General features: G+C 41.1%; 1 protein-coding gene across 4 annotated transcripts in view; it reads right to left on the bottom strand.

Annotated features, from left to right (window-relative positions):
- The window catches only part of LOC116990864 (torsin-1A-like), a 61,910-nt gene that overhangs the window by 4,225 nt on the left and 35,473 nt on the right, over positions 1–22,212 (bottom strand). For 3 of the 4 annotated variants that reach the window (XM_033048943.1, XM_033048940.1, XM_033048939.1), the window contains exon 6: positions 863–1,038. In XM_033048943.1, the coding sequence (XP_032904834.1) occupies positions 863–1,038 (176 nt within the window). Of the gene's footprint in view, positions 1–862; positions 1,039–11,070; positions 11,399–12,979; positions 13,156–22,212 lie in introns of those variants that run through there. The other variant, XM_033048942.1, reaches the window with a different exon arrangement.

Genomic DNA, 22,212 nt, shown 5'->3' with positions numbered 1-22,212 from the left:
CCAGAGAATTTACCATGAAATCTCTGATGGCATCTCACTGTAGTACTGATGAAGTGATGGAACAGTTAGCGATGTCTTCTTTAAAATAAAATGTTAAATATGCCCTCCAAGCTGATTGTCGAATATACTATTGTGTTATTTTGCAGAAGACCAGGGAAGCTCCCTCCCGTGTCCTGACCAATACAAATCCCATAATCAATTTCAATTGTGGGAGCTTTTGTGCTCAGACCAGCTGGCCTGCTTCCTATCGGCAGCACAGTGGCATAGATATGAGAGCTCCTGCTTCAGCGCTAGTTGCCCAAGTTCAAATTTGATTGGGTGCTGACTGTGTGGATGGACTGTATAGTATTCTGGTCAGTATTATATAACAAGATATTACATGAATGCAAGTTAATTCATATTCTTTAAGAATGCTTGTTTGGTGCTCAGGGATTATGGGAAGAAGGCAGGAGAATGGGTTTGAGAGGGAAAGATAGATCAGCCATGATTGAAAAGCAGAGTAGACTTGATGGGCTGAATGGCCTAATTCTGCTCCTAGAAGTTATAAACAAACACAAATATAGGCATTGAGGTTTAAATTGAACATCATGTAACATGGCATGCTTCAGTTGTTGCTCAGCTCTTAGACCACTGTTTGCTTTGTTGTCTGTTGTTCTACAATGACTGATCATGCATTACATTTATTCCCTCCATTATAATTTCAATAGCATTTACAATATATTACAAAGCCTTCAGTAAATGTGCAATTATTGTCAATAAAATAATGTACCCAATTACATTTCTATTTCAAATTCAGTATTTTTATTCCTTAAAGTTGATGATAGACTTTGTTCATGTGATTCACTATAAATATATCTTTTACCTCAGAAAAATGAAAATTGCCTTCCGGTACACCACTCCATCAATTTTATCATAGTGCTCCAAATAAGGCTTAATGGCATCAATAAGGCCTGTTTGCATCTTGTCCATTTCATCAAAAATGAACATGGACCTGGCACACGTGGACACATTACCACGGATCCATTTCTGCAGCTGCTCCTAAGGATAGTCATTTATTTTGTATGAATTATATTCACGGAAGCAACAACTCTTCACCCCACCACCACAAATCCCCAAACACACCTATTCTCAACACAAACACTGTTTCATACAGCATCACTGAGATGATTATGTATTATCCCCAAGTCAGGGTTGATTGATATTCAGGACTTTGCCTCATTGTGGCAAGAACAAAGTCACTATAAATAACTGGTTGGTTGCTGAAGACAAGTAAACCTGACACTTGATATGCACGTATTGTTATGTAGCTGTCTGGTGAAGCAAGAAATTTAAGTACAGAAGAGGGTTAGTTTGGTCGATTCTGCCTGTTTCACCCCATAAGAGAAAAAAATATTATCTCTACTTAAATCACCCACTCCCATAGAAACATAGAAACATAGAAAGTAGGGCCGTCGAGCCCGCACCGCCATTCGCTCATGGCTGAACACTAAACAGTCACACTTACCCACAAACAGTAGACACAAGACACAGAACACAAGACACTACCCTCCCCTTTATACCGCTATCACCCCTCTCCACCCCAAGAACCGCGTGATCTCCTGGGGGAGGCAAAAAAAACGGATAAAAACCCTGGTCCAATTCGGGAAAAAAATCCGGGAAATTCCTCTCCGACCCCAATCCAGGCGATCGACACTTGTCCAGGAGATCACTCAGGTCTTACTATACTAACCATACCTAGGTCCATATCCCTGCCCTCTCCCCGTAGCCCCTTATCCCCTTGGCAGCTAAAAAACCATCTATTTTAGACTTAAATATATTTAACGTTTCTGCTTCCACTGCTCCCCGGGGCAGTGAATTCCATAAATTAACCACCCTCTGGGTGAAGAAGTTCTTCCTCATCTCAGTTTTAAAAGAGCCCCCCCTTATTCTGCGACTATGTCCCCTAGTTCTAGTTTCCCCGATCATTGGGAACATCCTCGGTGCATCCACCCGATCAAGGCCCCTCACGATCTTATATGTTTCAATGAGATCGCCTCTCATTCGTCTAAACTCCAAAGAGTAGAGTTCCAGCCTACTTAACCTTTCCTCATATGTCAATCCCCTCATTGCAGGAATTAATCTTGTAAACCTTCGCTGCACTGCCTCCAGGGCTAGTACATCCTTTTTTAAGTATGGACCCCAGAACTGTACACAGTATTCCAAATGTGGTCTCACTAATACTGTGTACAGCTGCAGCAAGACCTCCGTGTTTTTATACTCAATCCCCCTAGCAATAAAGGCCAAAACTCCATTGGCCTTCCTGATTGCTTGCTGCACCTGCATACTAACTTTTAGTGATTCATGTACTAATACCCCTAGATCCCTTTGCGTTGCATTACAACGCAGCTCCTCCTCATTTAGAAAATAACTTGCCCCATCATTTTTTTTCCCAAAGTGAATGACTTCACATTTATTAGTATTAAATTTCATCTGCCAAGTTGTTGCCCACTCACCTAGCTTATCTATATCCTTTTGCAGACTCTTCCTATCCTCCTCATCCCCTACTTTTCCTCCCATTTTTGTATCGTCCGCAAATTTTGATATATTACACTTGGTTCCCTCCTCCAAATCATTTATATAAATTGTGAACAACTGGGGTCCCAGCACCGACCCTTGCGGAACCCCGCTAGTTACCGGTTGCCATCCCGAGTATGAACCATTTATCCCCACTCTCTGCTTCCTATTTGTTAGCCAATCCTCTACCCATGCTAATATATTACCCCCAATCCCATAATTTTTTATTTTTAGCAATAGTCTCTTATGTGGCACCTTGTCAAAAGCCTTTTGGAAGTCCAAGTATACCACATCCACCGGTTCCCCTTTATCCACCCGGGTTGTTACTTCCTCAAAGAATTCGAGCAGATTCGTTAAACAGGACTTCCCCTTCACAAAACCATGCTGGTTCTGTCCGATGAGGTCATGTTTATCCAAGTGCCCCGTTAGTGTTTCTTTAATAATTGTCTCTAACATTTTACCCACCACCGATGTTAGACTAACCGGTCTATAGTTACCCGCCTTCTGTTTACTTCCTTTTTTAAATATAGGTGTTACATTGGCCATTTTCCAATCCACTGGGACCGTTCCTGCCTCCAGGGAGTTTTGGAAAATTATCACCAATGCATCCACAATCCCCACCGCTATCTCCCTCAAGACCCTTGGATGTAATCCATCAGGCCCAGGGGATTTATCCTCCTTCAGTCTCATTAATTTCCCTAATACCACCTCCTTGGTGATCTTAATAGTATTTAGCTCCTCCATTCCTACCGCCCCCTGTTTATCCAGCGTTGGAATATTTTTTGTGTCTTCTATGGTGAAGACTGATACAAAATACTCGTTTAATGCCTTTGCCATTTCCATGTTCCCCACCAACAACTCTCCAGTCTCACCCTCCAATGGACCAACGTTCACCTTAGCCACCCTTTTTCTTTTTATATAGCTATAAAAACTCTTACTATTAGTTTTTATGTTGTTCGCTAAATTCCTTTCATAGTCTATTTTCCCCGTCTTAATTAATCTCTTAGTTATTTTTTGCTGACCTTTAAATGCTTCCCAATCCTCTGCCCTCCCACTATCTCTGGCTACCTTATATGCCCTTGCCTTCAGCCGAATACTATCCTTTATAGTTTTACTGAGCCATGGCTGACTGTTCTTACCCTTACCCCTTTTTTTCTTCATAGGAATAAATTTTTCTTGAAGGTTATGCAGTAGATCCTTAAACGTACACCACTGCTCATGTACCGTCTTATTCTTGAGTCTGCTATCCCAGTCAACTTTGATCAGCTCAGTCCTCATACCTTCATAATCCCCCTTATTTAGACTAAGCACCCTAGCCTGAGTTTCAACCTGCTCCCCTTCTATTTGAATATGGAATTCGACCATATTGTGGTCACTTGTTCCCAACAAGTCCCTAACTATGACATTTTTAATTAATCCTGCTTCATTACACAGGACCAGATCCAAGATTGCCTCCCCCCTTGTCGGTTCTATGACATACTGTTCTAGGAACCCGTCTCTAATACATTCTATAAACTCTTCCTCTAGTCTACCCTGCCCAGTTTGGTTTGCCCAATTAATATGAAAATTGAAGTCCCCCATGATTACAGCAGTTCCCTTTTTACATGCGTCAACTATTTGCAGATTTATGTTCTGACTAACAGCGTCACAGCTATTTGGAGGTCTATAAATTACACCCACTAGTGTTTTTTTCCCCTTGTTATTCTCTATCTGTACCCAAGCTGTTTCACTATCCTGATCCTTCAACGCAATATCCTTCCTCTCTATTGCCGTTATTCCCTCCCTTATTAAAAGGGCCACCCCTCCTCCCTTTCTTTCCTGTCTATCTTTTCTAATTGTCGAGTACCCCTCTATATTTAACTCCCAGTCCTGATCCCCTTGCAGCCATGTCTCCGTAATGGCCACGATATCATAACTATATATACTTAATTGCACCGTTAATTCATTTATCTTATTTCGAATACTCCGTGCATTTAGATAAAGCACTTTCAGATGATTTTTACTACCCTTCCTTTCCGTTTTTGCCCCTTTTACATCTAGAGCTTTATCTTCACACATTCTGGATCCTCCTGTCACATTTTGATTTTCCGCTTCCCCACTGATACCCTGCTCTATTTCCTCTACCCCTGCCGTTATTACCCCCCTTGACACCTCCCCCCCGCTACTTAGTTTAAAGACCTCTCTACTGCCCTAGTTATATGATTTGCCAGGACCCCAGTCCCAGCACCGTTCAGGTGAAGTCCGTCCTTACAGAACAGATCCCCCCTGTCCCAGTACTGGTGCCAGTGGCCCAAGAAACCAAACCCATTTTTCCCACACCAGTCTTTGAGCCACGCATTCAGCTTTTTAATTTTACGTACCCTCGCCGATTTGGCCCGTGGCTCAGGTAGCAATCCGGAGATCAGTACCCTCGAGGTTCTGCTTTTTAATTTATTCCCTAACTGCTCAAACTCCTTCAGCAGATCCTCCTTCCTCGTCCTTCCTATGTCATTGGTCCCCACATGGACCACGACCACTGGATCCTCCCCCTCCCTCTGCAAATTTCTCTCCAGCATCGCAGAGATATCCTTAACCCTAGCACCGGGTAGGCAACACAGCCTTCGGGACATGTTCTGCTGGCCGCAGAGAACCTTATCTACCCCCCGAATAATACTATCCCCTATCACAACGGCATTTCTTCTAACTCCCCCCTCTTGAATGGCCCCCTGATCCACGGTGCTGCAGCCAGGTTGCTCATCCCTCCCACAGCCCCTGATCCCGTCCTCACATTGAGTAAGAGCCTCGGTCATGCTCGTCAGGGACAAGGGCTGTGGCTCCTGCCGCATCTCCTCCTGGTTCCCCTTACCTGCCTCGCTTATGGCCACACCTTCCTTTCCTTGCTCACTAACTACTGAATTAGTTAAACTGGTCGGTGTGACCATCCCCTGGCACAAAACATCCAGGTAATACTCCCCCTCCCTGATGTTCCGCAACGTATGAAGTTGGGTCTCCAGCTCATCAATGCGGAGCTCGAGTTCCGCTAGCCTCAAACACTTACTGCAGCTGTAGGGATCATCTACATCAATGGTGTCGACAAATTCCCACATCTCACAGTATTGGCACATCTCCTGGCCGCCCATCTTGTGATAGCAATAGGACCAATTTGTGCCTATCGATGGTATAAGTGGGGGGGGAAGGGAGTGTGGGAAGCTCGCACACTGCTCACCCCGCATCTTCAGCTTTCGGCCTCACGCAGCAGCTCTCGGTCCCACGCCGACCCACATATAGAATGTCTCAAATACATGTTTAAGCTTATTAATACCAAACTTTTGGATATTGCTGCTTCTTATATGGATCTCTGTTGTCGTTGATGCCATTTCCGTGAAGATACTAAAGAACAATTTATTCCACAAATCCTTTAGCTGTGAGGCAACCATTTTTCAGGATGTAAATACAGTATCAAGGAGAATCCAGTAAATTAATATGCACTCAAGTCAATAAACTTCACATGAATTACAAATTTAAGCAGTAGTACTCGGCGATGTAACCAGAATCATTATTTGGATGGCAAATGGTCTGATTTAATGTGCACCCATTCCCAATTTTCTTTCCTACATCTGCCAAGGTCCATCTCCAAAGCACCGTACCAGTTCCAATAGCTCTCAGAATGTACCTACATTACATGTGTAACAGGTTATTCTCCGATACCAGTCAGGCATCAGAAATGAGTCTGATCATCAAACATAGCCAATTTATCAGTACATGAAGCTTATCTGTCCTGCCTAACTCAAAGGCACCAATCTGGGTAGGTGGCCTCAATGTGTTATGAAATTTAAAAAATGAAGTAACTTTTATTTTCATCAATGCTATATTTATTGCTTGTAATACAATTGCCTCATTTTCTAGCACTGTGATAGTCCCTCATGAATGATTTTCAATAATTGCCTTAAATCTAGCATAAGGAAAGTCTTGTTAAGTGTTGGCACTATAAAATTTTATGATTAAGTCCCATCAATTGACCAAAACAAAATTGATGACATATTTGTCAATTCCTCAATGAGTATGCTACCAAGTTATCTGCACTGAGTATTTAGTGCTCAACGTTCAGTTGGGTGGGATATCCCAGGCAGCCTCGTTTGTTTTATCTTCTGTAATCTTATGACCACTCAGCTAATCACACCAAGTCACTTTTGGGGGCATTTTATCCCAATGTATGATTACAATTGCTTTGTTTGAGAACAATCCTCTCAAATGCCTTAGGGCTTTTATACTACGTTAAAAAGGCACATTATAATGAAGCTATTGTGATGACATGCAGGAGAAGAGTAGAATCAAATAATCAGTAGTTTTAATTTATGTAATGAAACATTAAATACAAAGAACTGATTTTCATGCACCACTTTAATCTCAAGGTTTGGAGGTTGTTTAACTACTTATATTTTTTCTTATGCATTCACCAAAAGTCTACAATTAGATTAAAACCATAATTCACTTGGTGATCCATTATTTTATAAAGAGACTTTTTAAACTGAATGATTAAAACACAGCATTCACCATGCACCAAATTTCCATCATTTCATTTATAATCCTTCCGAACACCTTAATTAAAATGCATAACTCACTGCTGATATCCAATATTCTCTATGCTACCCTTCACGTTTTGATTCTTTAACTGCGAGGAGCATTGCCCCACACAAAATATCCCATCTAGCAATTTAAAATGTATCCATACTCTGATGTTACCTTATAGTCGCTGAGATTTTTACGGTGAAGGAAGTGCAAAGTAGAGATAAACTGATGAACATATGCACTCTGCAGTCCATTCGTGTAAATGTTCTCAGCTATTATTTTACTAATTAGGTTTTTGCCTGTCCCGGTCCAGCCATGTAGAGACAAAGCTAGAGGTTTTTTAGGGTTTGGATTTGTGAAGAAACCATTAACAGCCTTCAAAACAGCTTGCTTGGCAATATGTTGTCCAAATAGTTTGTTATCCAAATCCATCTTCAAACCTGGTTATGGAAATAAAAGGTTCAGATTATCACACATAGAACAAAATTATTTAAAATGCAGAGTTTTACAACTGATACACATTTTCCACATTTTTATTGCAGAGCCGAAGGGATGTTAAACATTTGGAAATATTGCCTCTCCATCAGTACATAAAGCAGAGGCACTTTGCTTTTTAATGTGGACATCACAGATCCCAAAGCATGAGGAAAGGGGTAATCATCACTTGTGTCCTGGCCAATGTCTACCCTTAAGCAATGGCCGAGTCATGATGCTCTTTGGTGCATATTTACACAAATTGGCTGGCATATGAAGCAGGTTTATAATAGAAGCTATACTTTATTGGTTAATGAACCACTTTGAGATAGCTCAAGGATATGAGAACTATACAATTTATTATTTTACTTCCTGTATATCTCTGCCTCGCATAGAACATGCCTCAGTTGTTACAACTGCAGGAGCTGATACCGATCAATTTTCCAGCGATTCATTGCTTAAAAATGAAAGCATCCTATTAATGTGAAGTGCTTCGGTCCGAGTACAGTCCAATAAAAACACAATCAATACCCCACCCGATAAGTCAAGTCAAGTCAAGTCAAGTCAAGAGAGTTTATTGTCATGCATCCCAGATAGGACAATGAAATTCGGCATGTTCGCAGAGCTCGGATTCAGTCGCGGGAATTACTTACCATCACCCGGCGGGGTCCCAACATCGGAAGCCTGGATCGCCTCAGTGCAGAGGGAGAACAAGGAGAGAAGAGACAAGGACTTAAGACTTTTGCCTTCCTTCACAATGAGGAAGTGCATGGTAGACTCACTGTGGTGGATATTAAATCTGTGTTTATTGTGTGTTTTGTTATTTTATTCTATGTTATGACTGCAAAGCAAACAAATTTCGTTCAGACTGAAAAGTCTGAATGACAATAAAGGAATACAATACAATACAATACAAAATTCTTGCATTGCTGCAGCACAACAGGATATTGTAGTCATAAATACAGATCAGATCAGTGTGTCCATATACCATGGAATACATATATACACACACACATCAGTAAACAGATAAAGTGCAATAAGTTGTTATAGTTCATAGTTTGTTTGAAGTTGTGTTTAATAGTCTGATGGCTGTGGGAAATAAGCTGTTCCTGAATCTGGATGTTGCAGATTTCAGGCTCCTGTACCTTCTACCCAATGGCAGCGGAGAGATGAGTGTGTGGCCAGGATGGTGTGGGCCCTTGATGAGGTTGGCAGCCTTTTTGAGGCAGTGACTGCGATAGATCCCCTCGATGGTAGGGAGTGAAAATGTCTAAATTCTGACCTCGGACTGTTTCTGTGCTCAGTTACACATCTGCCATTCCTTAACAATGTCTTAAATGTGCTTCTTTTCTTACCCTGTAAATGTTTTTGACATTCTTAACGACACAAAGACTGCCTACTTCCATCTTTGTTTCATCATCTGTCCTACTTCATCTAATATCCTTAGGAAAACCTCATTCATTTACTTGTGTCACTCCAGATTCCGGTCCAGGCATGTCCTGGCAAGTCTTCTATCCCCATATCTGGAATCTTCAATGCAGGCAGATTCCTGCGACTCGGCTGTGACAGGAATCAGTGTTGGCCCATCATAATTTATATTACAAATTAGATTAAGAGAATGTATGAAGCTAAAACAAAATATGCGAGTAAAGAATAGAACAACATGTTGATTGGTGTAGAGGTTTATCGATAATACTGATAAGAGGTGGATGTTTCATGTAAAGATGAGTTCAAAATCATGATAGATGTGGACAAATTACATGACTTGGATGCGGGGGGAAAGGGAATTCATTCCCTTTGATAGGAGATATAAAAACAAAAATTTTAAACATTGAGATTGGTAAATAGTGATGTACAGTGTAATCTTGACACGTTGTTTCATGTAAATATGTAAATAAGTGAGTACCAGCAATTGGGAAAGCAAATGATTTGAACATCGAAGGGCTGAATGGCCTCCTCCTGCACCAATTTTCTATCTTAATTGCAGAGTTTTTAGTATTAGTTTTAGAGATACAGCATATTTTGGTCCACCAAGTCCATGTTGACCATCAATCACCTGTACACTAGTTCTATGTTACCCTACTTTTGCATCCTACACTATAGGGGCAATTTCCAGAAGCCAATTAATCTACAAACCGGCACGTCTTTCGAATGTGGGAGGAAACCGAAGCACCCGGAGAAAACTCATGCAGTCGCAGGGAGAACACGCAAACTCCATACAGCCAACAACCACAGGGTGTGGAAGTACAATCTCAGTTTAGAATTACTGATAACTAGAACCACCATCTCAGACAAATAAATGCGGATCACAGTCAGAATCTAGTAATTAGACAGGCAAATGGATTTGCAGGGAATGGAGGGATATGGGTTATGTGCAGGCAGAGGAGATTAATTTAACCCAGCATCAATGTTCAGCACCGATATTGTGGGATTTAGGGCTTGTTCTTGTGCTGTATTGTTCTATGTTCTGTGAGCATTGGAGGTCAGGGGAGACCTAATAAAAGTATATGACAGGCTTTCTGTGGTGTACTGTTTTATTTATTTATTACATTATTATATAAACAACACTATATCAATGACCACTTTTCACTCTCCAGTCATCAAAAGAGACAAATAAAGTTAAGATTAAAGAAATCAATTTCTTCTCCCTATTATTTAGGGCCAAGTTATTACTGTCTTATTACTGGATTTGTATCCAAATCTGAATTTGCATTGTAATTCCCATCAGCAAATATGTGTTGTGCATTGTTCATTGTCACAACTACCCCGGAGAGAGCAGACGTGTTGCAAGGTGGCCTGTGGCATGCGGATGCAACACAAATAAATAGCCGGTGTATGTTAACGTGGCGGTGAGATGTCACGACCATTTACCTGTCAGGTTGAGTTTCACGCCCTCGTCATCACAACACTCCTGGAACTTGCAGTACAGTTTGGGGAAGAGGCCGGTAACAAAAGTGCCCAAACCGATGGGCTCCACGACCGCCAGAAAAGGAGTGGACAAGAGCACGAGCAGCACAGCCCGGACCATCACCTTCATGTTGTCGGTTTCTTGGCGTCCGCCCCCTAACAGCCGACGAGTCACAAGACTCCGCCTCAACCAAAGATCTTATAGCTCCCAAACCTGTCAAACCTGTATAAGGAATGCCATAGGTGTGCACTGGTAACTAGAATACTCATGGAAGTGGAAAAATATATGAACAGGTAAACAGACACAATGTCCAAAAACGTCTAGCATAGCCTTCATGAAATTGACAATGATGTTTAGTTTAGTTTAGAGATACAGCATGGAAACAGTCCTTTCGGCCCAGCCAGTCCACGCCGACCAACGCTCACCCATACACCCGTTCTATCCCACACACTAGGGACATTTTACAGAAACCAATTAACCTACAAACCAGCACCTCTTTGGAATGGGGGAGGAAACCAACACCGTCACAGGGAGGATGTACAAACACAGCACCCGTAGTCAGGATCAAACCCAGGTCTCTGGCACTGTACGTCAGCAATATTGCTGCTGCGCCACTGTGCCGCCACAATGGTTGTACAGATTTCCAATTGGCGAACATATTTTGTTCCAGTGTTCTTCATTGCACATTCCTCATTTTAAGCAAAAAAGTATATATTAATCAAATTGTACAAAGAAGATTCCAAGTGCAGCTAATTTCAAACTGCCAAAATTTAGCATACATACTTACTGTTTTTGTTATTGAAGACTCTGAAATACAGTTTACTTTCAAGATCTTTCAATTGAATTTCCTCCCTTTTTCTTCCTCTGTGCCAAAGGTCCAGTGCAATCTCAGTAATCCTCTCTCCACCGGCATTGCTGTTCACAACAAACAATAGTGATTTATAACAAAGAACCAAACACTAGCTGGCATAGTCTTAAGGTGAGAGGGGAGAGATTTATGGGGCAAATTTTTCACTTGGAGTATAGTCTGTGTCTGGAATGAGCTGCCAGAGGAAGCTGTAGCAGTGTAAACAATGATGCATTTTAAAAGACATTTGTACATCTGTATGGATAGGAAGGTTTTTGAGGGCTACAGGCCAAATGCAGGCCAACAGGACCAGGCCTGTATACCAACTTTTGTCAACTAGACATGGTGGACCAAAAGGCCAGTTTCATGCTGTACAGCTCTATGACAATTCACAAAGGGCATCCTCTGAAGCTTGTAGGCTTTAATACACCTCAACTCAACAAAACATAACTACCCCATCCTTCTCAAGCATTTCTCCATCATGAGGCTCCAGAGAATTTACCATGAAATCTCTGATGGCATCTCACTGTAGTACTGATGATGTGATGGAACAGTTAGAGATGTCTTCTTTTAAATAAAATGTTAAATATGCCCTCCAAGCTGATTGTCGAATCTTCTATTGTGTTATTTTGCAGAAGACCAGGGAAGCTCCCTCCCGTGTCCTGACCAATACAAATCCCACAATCAATTTCAGGCACAGAAATGATCTGACTAATTATCAAATGTGTTTGTGGGAGCTGTTGTGCTCTGATCAGCTGGCCTGCTTCCTATGGGCAGCACAGTGGCATAGATATGAGAGCTCCTGCTTCAGCGCCAGTTGCCCAAGTTCAAATTTGATTGGGTGCTGACTGTGTGGAGCTTACATTCTTTCCTGTGACAACGAGTTTCTCACTGGGGTCTCAAATTTTCTCTCACATCCCAAAAAAGTGCTGCATGGTTGGTTAATTAGCCTTGCATGGCGTTGGGTGGTAGAACCTGGAGGGAATTAATGAGAGTGTAGGTGAATAGGGAAAATTTGTGGCGAGGGAAATGGGACTGTTCTGACTGGTCATAGGTTCGATAGGTTAAAATAAACTCCTTCCATTAGGAAATATGGAAATTACCACTTCCAAGGTATTTCATGGATTGTATAGTATTCTGGTCAGTATTATATAACAAGATATTACATGAATGCAAGTTAATTCTTATTCTTTAAGAATGCTTGTTTGGTGCTCAGGGGTTATGGGAAGAAGGCAGGAGAATGGGTTTGAGAGGGAAAGATAGAGCAGCCATGATTGAATGGCAGAGTAGACTTGATGGGCTGAATGGCCTAATTCTGCTCCTAGAACTTATGAACAAACACAAATATAGGTCTTGAGGTTTAAATTGAACATCATGTAACATGGCATGCTTCAGTTGTTGCTCAGCTCTTAGACCACTGTTTGCTTTGTTGTCTGTTGTTCTACAATGACTGATCATGCATTACATTTATTCCCTCCATTATAATTTCAATAGCATTTACAATATATTACAAAGCCTTCAGTAAATGTGCAATAATTGTCAATAAAATAATGTACCCAATTACATTTCTATTTCAATTTCAGTATTTTTATTCCTTAAAGTTGATGATAGACTTTGTTCATGTGATTCACTATAAATATATCTTTTACCTCAGAAAAATGAAAATCGCCTTCCGGTACACCACTCCATTAATGCTATCATAGTACTCCAAATAAGGCTTAATGGCATCAATAAGGCCTGTTTGCATCTTGTCCATTTGATCAAAAATGAACATGGACCTGGCACACGTGGACACATTACCACGGATCCATTTCTGCAGCTGCTCCTAAGGATAGTCATTTATTTTGTATGAAATATATTCACGGAAGCAACAACTCTTCACTCCACCACCACAAATCTCCAAACACACCTATTCTCAACACAAACACTGTTTCATACAGCACCACTGAGATGATTATATATTATCCCCAAGGCAGGGTTGATTGATATTACAGGACTTTGCCTCATTGTGGCAAGAACAAAAGTCACTATAAATAATTGGTTGGTTGCTGAAGATGAGTAAATTTGACACTTGATATGCACGTATTGTTATGTAGCTGTCTGGTGAAGCAAGACATTTAAGTACAGAAGAGGGTTAGATAGGTCGATTCTGCCTGTTTCACCCCATAAGAGAATTTTTTTAAATCTCTACTTGAATCACCCACTCCCACATATAGAATGTCTCAAATACATGTTTATACTTATTACTACCAAACATTTGGATATTGCTGCTTCTTATAAGGATCTCTGTTGTCGTTGATGCCATTTCCGTGAAGAGACTCAAGAACAATTTATTCCACAAATCCTTTAGCTGTGGGGCAACCATTTTTACGGATGTAAATACAGTAAATTAATATGCACTCAAGTCAATAAACTTCACATGAATTACAAATTTAAGCAGTAGTACTCGGCGATGTAACCAGAATCATTATTTGGATGGCAAATGGTCTGATTTAATGTGCCACTCATTCCCAATTTTCTATCCTACATCTGCCAAGGTCCATCTCCAAAGCACCGTACCAGTTCCAATAGCTCTCAGAATGTACCTACATTACATGTGTAACAGGTTATTCTCCCTGATACCAGTCAGGCATCAGAAATGAGTCTGATCATCAAACATAGACAATTTATCAGTATATGAAGCTTATCTGTCCTGCCTAACTCAAAGGCACCAATCTGCATTATTGCTTCTCCCAATGTAAGGGTGGGTGGCCTCAATGTGTTATGAAATTTTAAAAATGAAATAACTTTTATTTTCATCAATGCTACATTTAATAGCTTGTAATAAAATTGAACAAAACAAAATTGATGACATATTTGTCAATTCCTCAATGAGTATGCTATCAAGTTATCTGCACTGAGTATTTAGAGCTCAACGTTCAGTTGGGTGGGATATCCCAGGCAGCCTCGTTTGTTTTATCTTCTGTAATCTTATGACCACCCAGCTAATCACACCAAGTCACTTTTGGGGGCATTTTTTCCCAATGTATGATTACAATTGCTTTGTTTGAGAACACTCCTCTCAAATGCCTTTGGACTTCTATACTACGTTAAAAAGGCACATTACAATGAAGCTATTGTGATGACATGCAGGAGAATATTAGAAGCAAATAATCAGTATTGTTTTAATTTATGTAATGAAACATTAAATACAAAGAACTGATTTTCATGCACCACTTTAATCTCAAGGTTTGGAGGTTGTTTAACTACTTATATTTTTTCTTATGCATTCACCAAAAGTCTACAATTAGATTAAAACCATAATTCACTTGGTGATCCATTATTTTATAAAGACATTTTTTAAACTGCATGATTAAAACACAGCATTCACCATGCACCAAATTTCCATCGTTTCATTTATAATCCTTCTGAACACCTTAATTAAAATGCATAACTCACTGCTGATATCCAATACTCTCTATGCTACACTTCACGTTTTGAACTGCGAGCATTGCCCCACACAAAATATCCCATCTAGCAATTTAAAATGTACCCATACTCTGATGTTACCTTATAGTGGCTGAGATATTCAGGGTGAAGGAAGTGCAAAGTGGAGATAAACTGATGAACATATGCACTCTGCAGTCCATTCGTGTAAATGTTCTCAGCTATTAATTTACTAATTAGGTTTTTGCCTGTCCCGGTCCAGCCATGTAGAGACAAAACTAGAGATTTTTTAGGGTTTGGATTTGTGAAGAAACCATTAACAGCCTTCAAAACAACTTGCTTGGCAATATGTTGTCCAAATAGTTTGTTATCCAAGTCCATCTTCAAACCTGGTTATGGAAATAAAAGGTTCAGATTATCACACAAAGAACAAAATTCTTTAAAATGCAGAGTTTTACAACTGATACACATTTTCCACATTTTTATTGCAGAGCCGAAGGGATGTTAAACATTTGGAGATATTGCCTCTCCATCAGTACATAAAGCAGAGGCACTTTGCTTTCTAATGTGGACATCACAGATCCCAAAGCATGAGGAAAGGAGGAATTATCCCTTGTGTCCTGGCCAATGTCTACCCTTAAGCAATGACCAAGTCATGATGCTCTTTGGTGCATATTTACTTTACACAAATTGGCTGGCATATGAAGCAAGTTTATAATAGAAGCCATACTTTATTGGTTAATGAACCACTTTGAGATAGCCCAAGGATATGAGAAGAACTATACAATTTATTATTTTACTTCCTGTATATCTCTGCCTCGTATAGAACATGCCTCAGTTGTTACAACTGCAGGAGCTGATACTGATCAATTTTCCAGCGCTTCATTGCTTAAAAATGAAAGCATCCTATTAATGTGAAGTGCTTCGGTCCGTGTACAGTCCAATAAAAACACAATCAATACCCCACCCCACAAGTCAAGGCAAGTCAAGAGAGTTTATTGTCATGCATCCCAGATAGGACAATGAAATTCGGCCCTTTCGCAGAGTTCGGATTCAGTCGCGGGACTTACTTACCATCACCCGGCGGAGTCCCAACATCGGAAGCCTGGATCGCCTCAGTGCAGAGGGAGAACAAGGAGAGAAGAGACAAGGACTTAAGACTTTTGCCTTCCATCACAATGAGGAGGTGCATGGTAGACTAACTGTGGTGGATATTAAATCTGTGTTTATTGTGTGTTTTGTTATTTTATTCTATGTTATGACTGCAAGGCAAACAAAATTTCGTTCTGACTGAAGTCTGAATGACAAAGGAATACAATACAATACAAAATTCTTGCAATGCTGCAGCACAACAGGATATTGTAGTCATAAATACAGATCAGATCAGTGTGTCCATATACCATGGAATACATATATACACACACATCAGTAAACAGATAAAGTGCAATAAGTTGTTACAGTTCATAGTTTGTTTGAAGTTGTGTTTAATAGTCTGATGGCTGTAGGAAATAAGCTGTTCCTGAATCTGGATGTTGCAGATTTCAGGCTCCTGTACCTTCTACCCGATGGCAGCGGAGAGATGAGTGTGTGGCCAGGATGGTGTGGGCCCTTGATGAGGTTGGCAGCCTTTTTGAGGCAGTGACTGCGATAGATCCCCTCGATGGTAGGGAGTGAAAATGTCTAAATTCTGACCTCGGACGGTTTCTGTGCTCAGTTACACATCTGCCATTCCTTAACAATGTCTTAAATGTGCTTCTTTTCTTACCCTGTAAATGTTTTTGACATTCTTAACGACACAAAGACTGCCTGCTTCCATCTTTGTTTCATCATCTGTCCTACTTCATCTAATATCCTTAGGAAAACCTCATTCATTTACTTGTGTCACTCCAGATTCCAGTCCAGGCAAGTCCTGGCAAGTCTTCTATCCCCATATCTGGAATCTTCAATGCAGGCAGATTCCTGCGACTCGGCTGTGACAGGAATCAGTGTTGGCTCATCATAATTTATATTACAAATTAGATTAAGAGACTGTATGAAGCTAAAACAAAATATGCGAGTAAAGAATAGAACAACATGTTGATTGGTGTAGAAGTTTATCGATAATACTGATAGAGGTGGATGTTTCATGTAAAGATGAGTTCAAAATCATGATAGATGTGGGCAAATTACATGACTTGGATGCAGGGGGAAAGGGAATTCATTCCCTTTGATAGGAGATATAAAAACAAACATTTTAAACATTGAGATTGGTAAATAGTGATGTACAATGTAATCTTGACACGTTGGTTCATGTAAATATGTAAATAAATGAGTACCAGCAATTGGGAAAGCAAATGATTTGAACATCGAAGGGCTGAATGGCCTCCACCTGCACCTATTTTCTATCTTAATTGCAGAGTTTTTAATATTAGTTTTAGAGATACAGCATATTTTGGTCCACCAAGTCCATGTTGACCATCAATCACCTGTACACTAGTTCTATGTTACCCCACTTTTGCATCCTACACTATAGGGGCAATTTCCAGAAGCCAATTAATCTACAAACCGGCACGTCTTTCGAATGTGGGAGGAAACCGAAGCGCCCGGAGAAAACTCATGCAGTCGCAGGGAGAACACGCAAACTCCATACAGCCAACAACCACAGGGTGTGGAAGTACAATCTCATTTTCGAATTACTGATAACTAGAACCACCATCTCAGACAAATAAATGAGGATCACAGTCAGAATCTAGCAATTAGACAGGCAAATGGATTTGCAGGGAATGGAGGGATATGGGTAGCAATGTTACAAAATTTTGAGATTTTAAAAATCAAGTCTGTAATTTATCCCATCAGATAAAGCATAAAAATAAGTTTAATTTGACACCTAATTCACTTTCATATCTCAAGTATTTAAAAGGTTATGGCCATTTTCATACTCGGAAATGAGCATCTTGTTCCCTATTGATTTTCTATGGACATAACAAAAAAGCTGTGATCGTGAACAGTCAAAAGCCCATAACTTTCTTAAAAATTAAGAGAACTGAATGAAATTTTCAGTTATCATAGATTGAAGCATTCTGAAACAAATATAAAATAATCTTACTTGGATGACCTGAAATTAAAGCATATAATTAGTTAGTTACCTAATTGTAGCTAATTTCAGACTTCAATTACTAGATCTAAACATCTATCCATTTCTTAATAAATGATTAACATTTTTAAATAGCCTAAATGTCCAAATAATATTCACAAATAATTCACAATAAAACATGATTTTTAAATCTCATTTACATTAATTTATAGGCCAAATGGATGGAATTCAGTGTTCAATTGCTGTAAATAAATGCCCATTTAAATCAGCTTTCCAGTGGGTCCCTGTGGAACGCGCTGGTTTAGAACGTTCACATTGCGGTAGATTTGTGCCTCAAATGCCCAGAAAAATACTGCGGGATATAATGGGCCCAAAATGAGCTACTCGCAATATTAAACTTTGTATAAAGGGATCTTTAGAAGCCCTTTTTAATGTAAAAATATACAGCCTTCCTTCAATTGTCTGCTTTATGAGACCCTGAGGATGCTGGCGGTCGCGGGTTTAGAGATTGATTTTTAAACTTCTATAACTATTTTACGAGGCCTTTAAAACTAATAATAGCTTTTGCGACGGGGTCTTCCAGCGATTTTTCGTTAATAATTAGCTAGGCTGAACATCTTCGATTTGAACAGCCTAGAGAAAATCGCGTTTTAAACCCGCCCCCTCTAAACGGCGCCAAAATCGCGCACACGGGCAGCGGAAGATTTTCAACGACGCTTCAGGTAGGCTTTGCAACATACCTAATATGGGTTATGTGCAGGCAGAGGAGATTAATTTAACCCAGCATCAATGTTCAGCATGGATATTGTGGGCTTTAGGGCCTGTTCTTGTGCTGTATTGTTCTATGTTCTGTGAGCATTGGAGGTCAGGGGAGACCTAATAAAAGTATAGGGAGGTTTCACGAAAGGTCACTGGGTCATAGGGCTCGACGCACGGAGCCGCTAAATCCAACTGGAAGACATCCGTCACTTCCGGTATATGTTATTAATGCTAGAAACGCATACTTTCCTACCTGTTAAAAAAAATTTCTTCAGATGTACTGTTTTATTTATTTATTGCATTATTATAGAAACAACACTATATCAATGACCACATCTCCCCAGGCCCGCAACCTTGGCGTGATCTTTGATTCCACCCTCTCCCTTGAGCCTCACATCCGCCATGTCATTAAAACCTTTCTTTCATCTCCGCAACATCGCCAAACTCAGACCCTCTCTCACACCTCCCGCTGCTGAAAGACTCATCCATGCCTTCATCTCGTCCCGACTGGACTATTGCAACTCACTTCTCCTTGGCATCAGCTCCACCTACATCAACCGACTCCAACTGGTCCAGAACGCAGCCGCCCGACTCATCACCCACACCAAATCCTGGCATCACATCACTCCAGTCCTCAAGCAACTTCACTGGCTTCCCATCTCCCACCGGATCACCTACAAAATCCTGATCCTCACCTACAAAGCCCTCCACCATCTGGCCCCCCCATATCTCACTGAACTCCTCTCCCCCTACCAACCCTCACGGTCCCTCAGATCCACATCAGCCGGTCTCCTCTCCATCCACAAGTCCAACCTCCGCAGTTTTGGGGACAGAGCCTTCTCCAGGGCAGCTCCCAGGCTCTGGAACTCCCTCCCCCAACTGATCCGCAATTCCGTGTCCCTCACCATCTTCCAGTCCCGCCTCAAGACCCATCTGTTCACCTCTGCCTATCCTTAGCCCCACGTCCCCCTCCCTTTTCATCTGTGCATTAATTGCCTCATATTGTGTTTTGTATTGAATTCTGTCTTTACTTTGTGTACTAGTCATGTCTCTACTATTTATTTCATTCCCCTTACATGTTTTTCCTCTACCTGCTAAATTTTTGTAAGGTGTCCTTGAGACTCTTGAAAGGCGCCCATAAATAAAATGTATTATTATTATTATTATTACTTTTCACTCTCCACTCATCAAAAGAGACAAATAAAGTTAAGATTAAAGAAATCAATTTCTTCTCCCTATTGTTTAGGGCCAAGATATTACTGGTTTATTACTGGATTTGTATCCAAATCTGAATCTGCATTGTAATTCCCCACAGCATTGTCCATTGTCACAACTACCCCAGAGAAAGCAGACGTGTTGCAGGGTGGCCTGTGGCATGCGGATGCAGCACAAATAAATAGCCGGTGTATGTTAACGTGGCGGTGAGATGTCACGACCATTTACCTGTCAGGTTGAGTTTCACGCCCTCGTCCTCACAACACTCCTGGAACTTGCAGTAGTTTGGTGAAGAGGCCGGTAACAAAAGTGCCCATACCGATGGACTCCACGACTGCCAGAAAAGGGGTGGACAAGAGCACGAAGAGCACAGCCCGGACCATCACCTTCATGTTGTCGGTTTCCTGGCGTCCGCCCCCTAACAGGCGACGAGGCACAAGACCCCGCCTCAACGCAGTGGCCAGCGAGCCTTGACAACCCAGCGGAAGAGCAGGCAGCGTCACATCCTCCCCTCTGACCTTCCCCCCCCCCAACCCTCAGCCAGACATGTTTGTGAGGGGCGTCCACACAGGCAGGAATATGGTGCTGACAACAGTCAACTGGTCCCACTCACTCTCTCTCACTCTCACTCTTTGTCTCATTTTCTGGAGAGTTGGAACTATTCAGTAAGTCCAGCAGCATTTGTGACGAGAAGGAAAAAAAACAAATAAGTCTTGGAACTAATTCAATTAAGATTATAGAACCCCATCTAATCCAATCAACATATTATTCTATTCCCTACTCACCTATTTATTTTCGTTTCATTTAACGTGAATCTACTAATAATATGACAATTTTCTGATAACTAGAGCCACCATCTCAGACAAATAAATGAGGATCACAGCCAGAATCTAGCAATTAGACAGGCGCATGGATTTGCAGGGAATGGAGGGATATGGGTTACATGCAGGCAGAGGAGATTAATTTAACCCAGCATCAATGTTCAGCATGCATATATTGTGGGCTTTAGGGCCTGTTCTTGTGCTGTATTGTTCTATGTTCTGTGAGCATTGGAGGTCAGGAGAGACCTGATAAATGTATATGACAGGCTTTCTGTGGTGCACTGTTTTATTTATTTATCACATTATTATAGAAACAACACTATTTCAATGACCTCTTTTCACTCTCCACTCATCAAAAGAGACAAATAAAGTTAAGATTAAATAAATCAATTTCTTCTCCCTATTATATAGAGCCAAGTTATTACTGGCTTATTACTGGATTTGTATCAAAATCTGAATTTTCATTGTAATTCCCATCAGCAAATATGTGTTGTGCATTGTCCATTGGCACAACTACCCCGAAGAGAGCAGACGTGTTGCAAGGTGGCCTGAGGCATGCGGATGCAACACAAATAAATAGCCGGTGTATGTTAACGTGGCGGTGAGATGTCACGGCCATTTACCTGTCAGGTTGAGTTTCACGCCCTCGTCATCACAACACACCTGGAACTTGCAGTACAGTTTGGGGAAGAGGCCGGTAAAAAAAGTGCCCATACCGATGGGCTCCACGACCACCAGAAAAGGAGTGGACAAGAGCACGAGCAGCACAGCCCGGACCATCACCTTCATGTTGTCGGTTTCCTGGCGGCCGCCCCCTAACAGGCGACGAGGCACAAGACCCCGCCTGACAACGCAGCGGCCAGCGAGCCCTGACAACCCAGCGGAAGAGCAGGCAGCGTCACATCCGCCCCTCTGACCTCCCCCCCCAACCCTCAGCCAGACATGTTTGTGAGGGGCATCCACACAGGCAGGAATATGGTGCTGACAACAGTCAACTGGTCCCTCACACTCACTCTCAGTGTCTCATTTTCTGGAGAGTTGGAACTATTCAGTAAGTCCAGCAACATTTGTGACGAGAAGGAAAAAAAAACGAATACGTTTTTGAACGAATACAATTAAGATTATAGAACCCCATCTAATCCAATCAACATATTATTCTATTCCCCAAAGATCCTATAGCGGAGCTATAAGATCTTCGCTATCCCTACTCACCTATTTATTTTCGTTTCATTTTACGTGAATCTACTAATAATATGACAATTTTCTGGATGTTAACTGTTATCTTCGATCTTTTCCCCATAGTTTTAGACACATCCATATTTGTCCCCCTTGCAGAATTTATTTCTGGGGGGAGTCTCCAAATATCCAAATATACAAGGGCGGAAGATTCTTCTAAGTTTTGATTTGTGCTCAGATCCGTAATGCCTTGACAGAGCTTGATGATTCAGGCACACGTCAAACGCAGGACAATTTTTTTGGACTTGAAATAAGATCTCCGAGGAAAAAAAATTCAGGGGATGCACAAAGTCCTCAAAAGCATTTTAATACTCATGTTTTTGGCATAATCTGTAAATAGAAATATAAAACC

The sequence above is a fragment of the Amblyraja radiata genome, chromosome 32 (assembly GCF_010909765.2).
Source record: "Amblyraja radiata isolate CabotCenter1 chromosome 32, sAmbRad1.1.pri, whole genome shotgun sequence".
Classification (NCBI taxonomy): Eukaryota; Metazoa; Chordata; class Chondrichthyes; order Rajiformes; family Rajidae; genus Amblyraja; species Amblyraja radiata.
Note: the sequence above shows the minus strand (reverse complement) of the source record. Positions and strands in the feature narration are given on the sequence as shown.